We start from the raw sequence: 6,993 nt of genomic DNA, 5'->3' as shown, positions 1-6,993 counted from the left end.
CAAATCATTAAGAACCCCATTCCTGCATGCATATATAGATAGATAGATAGATAGATTTTTTTTTTTCCTTAAAAACCATCAGACACAGCGACCAGGTGGGTAGCCTAGGTAGGATTTTAACCCTTCGGTTTCCAACAAACGATAATTGCATAGAACTATCAACTCCCTGAAGACAGGACTGTCTTGTTCCAGGCAAAATCTACAGCCCCTAGGGCATTCAGTGAGGGATTCTCGGTTTCACTTGAGCATCTCCACTCCCTACCCATCCATGCCAAGGTGTCAGTGGAGCCAGCTAACTTTCTTTTGGAAATCGCTTATTTTCTTGAAACTTGTATCCAAAAACTCCGGGTCAAGAAGCCGGCCTGAGGGAAAGCGTGGCCGTGTCCAGGAGCTAAGGACTGAGGAGCTGGCCTTTTGAACGGATGGCTCAGAAAGAGATGGGTGGGCACGCGGCATCCCCACGGGCTGAGTGGCCCAGGTGTGCTGGCTGCTTTGGCAGCTCAGGCTGCCGCCCCGGGCCGCTGCTCCCCGGCCGCCTTCAGATAACCAACTTCTCAAACTTCCCTTTCCGGGGGTGGGGGCTCGCCTCGAACGCGGCCAACACAACGCCTTTCCTGCTCGCACAAAGGGGACCAAACGTGCCCCGCGCCCCTTGCAAGTGAACTTTCCATCTTTTTTTCAAGAAAAACTCACACATCCCTGCAGCTACGGGAGTCGAGCTGCTTGAGTGCCGCGGAGGAAACTTTCCTCGTTTCCGCCCGGGCGCCGGGTTGCCGGGCCCGACTGTCAAGCGCAGCGGAGAGGCGGGGACCCCAGGAAGACCCCCGGCGCCCCGCCGAGCCCAGGCTGGGGACCACTCACCCGACTTCTGAACGTGCGGTGGGATCGTGCTGGCGATACGCGTCCACAAGACGATGTGCAGCGGCCACAGGCCCCTGAGCAGCCCCCGACCCATGGCAGACCCCGCTGCTCGTCATAGACCGAGCCCCGAGCGCAGCGGACGGCGCCTTCCCGGACCCCTGGCTGCGTCTCCGCGCCGCGCCCTCTCTGGACCCCGCGCCGGGCCGGCCGCGCAGATGTGCGGGCCAGATGTGGCGCCCGCTCGCCAGCCAGGAGGGGGCCTGGAGGCCGGCGAGGCGCGGGGAGGCCCCCGGCGGCCGAGGGAAGCTGCACAGGAGGCCGGCTCCTGTCCCGAGCGGGTGCACGCGCGGGGGTGTCGTCGCTCCGTGCGCGCGAGTGACTCACTCAACTTCAACTCAGCGCTGCGGGGGAAACAGGAAACTCCTCGCCAACAGCTGGGCAGGACCTCTCTCCGCCCGAGAGCCTTCTCCCTCTCCTCGACGTCCAGCCCCTAGCTCTCTCGTAGCTGCCAATCATGTTTCCTAGACCAGCCCCTCCGAGCGCTTTGGCCGACTTTCAGTTGCCCCTCACCGCCCTCCCACACCACTCAGGAGTTCCTCGCTCCAAGTATTTACACAAGAGTGACTAAGTGCACGCAGTTCACAAAGTTAACAACAGAAAACGTCCACGTTTTCCCTGGTAGATCAGAACATCTGCCGCTTCCCCTCAGCTTTCTTCAGATTGCTCCTAGGTGCTTTAGAGATGCATTTTCAAATTACGCGTTGAGATCCAGGAGTGAATACTCAAATCTATTGAGTCGTGAGCACATTTCTGTCCCAAATAAAGTAGTAACGGTAAATTGTACTTCATTAAACTTGTGCTTCGGTTGTGTCTATATGCATGTATGTATGTGCATACACTGTCAAGTGGTAAAATGTTTTTCTTTAGATCGAAGTCTAGAAGTTTTTCTCAAGTTTTAATGTACTTATTGATCACCTGGGAATCTTGTTAGAAAATGCAGATTCTAATTCAGTAGGTCTAGGAGGCAGGCGGAGATTCTGCATTTCTAATGAGCACCTGGATAGAGCCTCCCATTTCACACCGCCTCTTCCCGGGACTGAGTCAGTGAGTAATTGTAAATGATCACCTATCACGAAGTGATAATGGTGGGAAATGTAATTTTCACAGTGTATAGAGTATAGCAGAAATTGTAAAATTAAAAGTGACTTGGGAGTCACCTGAATGCGTGTGCTTTTATTCCCTTAATACAGGTGAAGAGAATACTTAGCCTCTCATGTGCAAAAGGGGTAACATGGGAGCAGAACAGTATAAACTTTCAAATTTCCTTTCTTGCTAGGGCAACCAGATTTGCCTAAGATATTCCTGGTGTGCATGTTCTGTAGTTTAAATATTAATAGAACCCCTTTTCTCTTTCAGATATGTCCTGATTGGATAATAAACTATGTGATCAACCTACTTCCTGCTCTCAAAGATAGGATTCTGTACAGCCCTCTGGTCAGTAGAGCTTCCAGCAATTCGTTTAATGAATTCCTTTACCTGAGAGAAAGATTGCAGAGGCAAGGGTTTGTGCCAGAGTCTCCAGGGAATAAAGGTAAATAGCACTCCCCCAAACCCAGCTCCCAAAATCTGTCATTCTAAGAGTTCATGTGCTTCATCCTGGAATTTTAACTCTTGCTCCACCTAGCACCCGAGCTGCCTCTGGATGTTCTACCACTTCCCAGCACTCATGTTGAAGATGCAGAAAATACAGTGAAATCAGGAGGGCTAGGCATCTTCTTTCCCATCAATTAATTGCCTTGCCAAAGCTGGAGTGACTTTGTCAATGGAGGAAGATTGAGTTCCAAATCTTCTTCTCCCTGTTCCCTCTCCTGCCACCAGCCCATGCCACTGCCATGGCTTGAGTAGGAGTCTCCCACCAGTCACCCTCAGCCACGGCTATTCTGGGCTCTTTCACTCAGTTTCTCAAATGAGAGCTGAATTCAGTTTTTCAAAATACAAAACTGGTTATACCAACCCTCTGATTAAAATCGTTTAATGGCGTCCCACTGCTCTTGAGATAAAGAGAAGATAAAAACCAGATCCTTGAATGTGCCTTCAAGCCCCCACCTCTCCTGTAAACTTTCACGTGGTTTCTCCTTGCTTGCTGAAAGCCTTCTCCAAATTTCCTGAATGTGCCTCTGTAATCCCCCTACTCTTTATGCACAGAGCCTTCCTTCACCAGTATGGACTTTCTTCCTCTGACCTTTTCTTCTTCACCCAGCCAACTCCTGGTCTTTGTGGATTGAATGATAACTTCTTTGATGGGCAAGCTTTCACTGACCTCCATGAGTAGATCTTTTATTATAGGTTCTCTTGGCACCATATGCCTTTCTTTTAACAGCTGTAACTTTATAATTATTTGTGTCATTCTTTAATTTCTATTCCTATCCTCCACTCAACTCCAAATTTCTTGAGGGAAGGTATTATATATCTTTCCCTCCACTTACTATTGTGTCCCAAAGCATCTAACACATAATCGATGTTTAATAAATATTTATTGGATGAATGAATGAATCAGGCAATAAAGATTTAGAAGAAAATTGTACTTGATTGTTCTAGTTGCTTCATAACTCTGGAGAAAACATTGTTACCTAATATTTGAGATATAAACAGCCTACATTTTAGCCGAGAATGATGTCACCACTACTTCCTTTTCTTAAGAATGGAGAAGTATGTGGGTTTCTTTCTTCTTGTTTTTTTTTTTTTTTTTTTCCTACATTTGCCCAAGTTCCTCCAGACAGCATACATGTACTTTCTTTCTCCTCAAAACACAATGTGGCAAATAAATGTTCAATATATTCCAAAGGCTTTGTTTTCCCTAATTATCACAAAGACAGATGTTTTACATTGTTAGAGGCTAGGCATTTGAATCCATGATGGAATGTTTAACTAGTGATCTTTGTCATCATACACCATTAATGTTGATTTTAATTTTGTTTGCCCTTAACATTTCTGATTTAATCTTCAATCTCCTGTGAAATTGAGAAGAATCAGAATTCAGCATTGCCAATGCAAGCTAGCCTTTTGAAAATCATCATAATAGAAATAATAGAGATGTAAACTCAGCATATTGCAGTTTGATAATTTTAAAAATTCATCAGGCTGGGTGCAGTGGTCCACACCTGTAATCCCAGCACTTTGGAAGGCCTAGACAGGAGGATTACTTGAGCCCAGGAGTTCAAGACCAGCCTAAACAACATAGCGAGACTTCGTCTTTACTAAAAATAAAATAAAAAATTAGCCAGGCATGTTGGCATGTATCTATAGTGCCAACTACTCAGGAGGCTGAGGTGGGAGGATCACTTGAGCCCAGGAGACTGAGGTTGCAGTGAGCCATGATTGTGCCACTGCACTTCAGCCTAGAAGACAGAGTGAGACCCTGTCTCAGAAACAAAAAATAGAAAAAAGAAAAAGAAAAAAAATTGTCATGATGCCCTTCCTTTTCAAATTCTTATTGAAAGGGAGGTCTGATACACTCAATCAAGACATCGTTTTCCCACATAGTTGTATATTTGGCATAGTATAATATTTTGTGTATTCACATAAGCAGTTAATATATACATGTAAAAAACTGGGCCATTTGCAAATGGGAACAAAAAATAATAGCCCGACTCAGGGTTTAAAAAACAAGAAAGGTAATTTTTAAGCCCTTGATGAGTTGAAAACAATAAATATCAACTTGAACAGAAATTTTAAAAGTTGACAATCTTTTTTTTACCGGTTTTTCAAGCTCTGTGACACACACACACACGAACTGAATCAAATTGTGGTTTATTTAAACCTTGCATTTCTCAGTTGTGATGAGGGAAGAACTTCCTACTTCCCTGAACTTTTTGACATGCAGCTGTTGAGGTTACTGTCAGCTAAAGCAGATAACAGGGAGATTCCTCTCCTTATAAATTAACCAATCTCATTCTCAGCTCTTATCTCTTGACAATTTTCCTTTTATTGTGAAGCAAACCAATAAGCACTGAGACTGTAGTTAATTTGTGAGGGTCATCCACCCTTTGTGGGTCATCCATAATGCTAGCTCCTCCAAGAAATATTTTGTGATGCTTCACCTACTATGATCACTCCTCTCCCAGGGAGCATTTCGTTTATTTAGCCTTTCTAAAAAGTGTTTGCCCCATTCTAACATGGAGTGCATTATTGCTATTTATTTATTTTTTAGAATTCTACCCTACCAATTGTAAAGTTCTTGCAAACACAAAATATTCCTTTTTCAACGTAGAACCACACTCTGTGCTCTATAGATAATCAGTATTCAATGTGTGTTTCCTGTCTTCAATAGAGAAAAAAATAAGAATATCAGTTTTCCTAATCCATTCTCTTGTTTTCAGTTCTTCACAGATATTAATAGAACCTGCAATAATGCCACATGTTTACAGAAAGCATTAACAGCATGTTTTGAAAAAAATAACTTTTTAAAAATTACAAGGGTAATATATGTTACTTGTAGGTAGGAAATATAGATATTTTTGTAAGGCACAAGTTAAAAGGATTCTTAACCCTACTATCCAGTGATAATCCTTATTAAATTTTGGAGCATGTCTTTGCAGTGCTATTCTAATCTTCCCTTTACAAATGAAGAATTTGAGGATTAAAGAGATTAAGTATTTGGCAAAGGTCATGTAGCTAGTAAAAGACAGAGCCCAGATTTGAACTTAGTCCTGTCTAGTTCCAGACTTGTTCTACACTCTAGAACAAATGGATAGATGGTTGATCTTCGCCACCTGACCAGTGAAGGATTTCAGGAAATGCCACTCCAAAATATGGTGATTTGGTATAGTGATTATTTTCAGTTGAAGGCACTTAAAGAGCAGCAAATGCAGGGAGGATGAGAGACATGTGGAACAGATGTGGACCAACCTCCTGATTGAATCTAAGCCAGACCTCCATCAGCCAATCTCAAGCCTACCTCTAGCCAATCCATAGGAGTCTGAGTAAGAATAAGCAAATGCTGTTTAAGGAAAAATTGGGGTTGGTTTGTTATCCAGAATTTTTGAGGCAATAGCTAAGAGATATAAGGGATCTGAAGGGTGAAGAATCGTAGAAAAGCAAGGTTAAATAATTTGCAGGTGGTAAAACTACAAAGGGGTTCTTATAGACAAAAACTATCATGAGGTTTGTTATGGGAGCTGAAGATGAAGAAGGCAGTAGGACTCCAATTTAGACTTTTAGGGTCATCTACAAAACATACAGTTAAAAAACATGGGCCGGGCACACTGGTTCACGCCTGTAATCCCAGCACTTTGGGAGGCCAAGGTGGGAAGATCATGAGGTCAGGATTTCCAGACCAGCCTAATCAACATGGTGAAACCCCATCTCTACTAAAAATACAAAAATTAGCCGAGTGTGGTGGTGCATGCCTGTAATCCCAGCTACTCGGGAGGCTAAGGCAGGAGAATCGCTTGAACCCGGGAGGTGGAGCTTGCAGTGAGCCGAGATCGTGCCATTGCACTCTAGCAATAAAAGGTGTGATGGAGTGTATTTTTTCCTTTCCTTGAATCTACGCTAGCTCTGTAACTTGCTTTCACCAGTAGAATCTAGTGGGAGTGACACTGACCATTAGTGCCAATTCTGGGACTGGTCTCAAAAAGAGACTTCCTCTCTCTCAGGAACCAGTTTTGCCAGATGCAGTGGAGTGTATCTATAGTCCCAGCTATTAGGGAGACTAGGGAGTCCCAGCTGTTAGGGAGCTATTAAGCAGGAGGATTTCTTGAGCCCAGAAATTTGAGTCCAGCCTCAGCAACATAGTGAGACTCTGTCTCTAAAAAAAATAAAAATAATAAAAATAAAAAAGAATAGAATCAGGACTGGGTGCAGTGACTCACGCCTGTAATCCCAGCACTTTGAGAGGCCAAGGCGGACTTACCATGAGGTCAGGAGATCAAGACCTTCCTGGCTAACACAGTGAAACCCCATCTCTACTAAAAAATACAAAAAATTATCTGGCATGGTAACACACGTCCGTAGTCCCAGCTACTCAGGAGGCTGAGGCAGGAGAATCATTTGAACCTAGGAGGCAGACGCTGCAGTAAGCCAAGATCGCACCACTGCACTCCAGCCTGGGCAACAGAGCGAGACTGTGTC

General features: G+C 44.3%; 1 protein-coding gene across 1 annotated transcript in view; it reads right to left on the bottom strand.

Moving 5' to 3' along the window:
- The window catches only part of TGFBR2 (transforming growth factor beta receptor 2), an 86,858-nt gene extending 85,455 nt beyond the window's left edge, over nucleotides 1-1,403 (bottom strand). Inside the window, exon 1 of the mRNA XM_017854111.1 lies at nucleotides 862-1,403. Within this exon, the coding sequence (XP_017709600.1) occupies nucleotides 862-955 (94 nt within the window). The 5' untranslated portion in view covers nucleotides 956-1,403. The remainder of the gene's footprint in view (nucleotides 1-861) is intronic.
- Nucleotides 1,404-6,993: the final 5,590 nt, after the last annotated feature.

Source organism: Rhinopithecus bieti, unplaced genomic scaffold (assembly GCF_001698545.2).
Source record: "Rhinopithecus bieti isolate Rb0 unplaced genomic scaffold, ASM169854v2 scaffold_37987, whole genome shotgun sequence".
NCBI lineage: Eukaryota > Metazoa > Chordata > Mammalia > Primates > Cercopithecidae > Rhinopithecus > Rhinopithecus bieti.
Note: the sequence above shows the minus strand (reverse complement) of the source record. Positions and strands in the feature narration are given on the sequence as shown.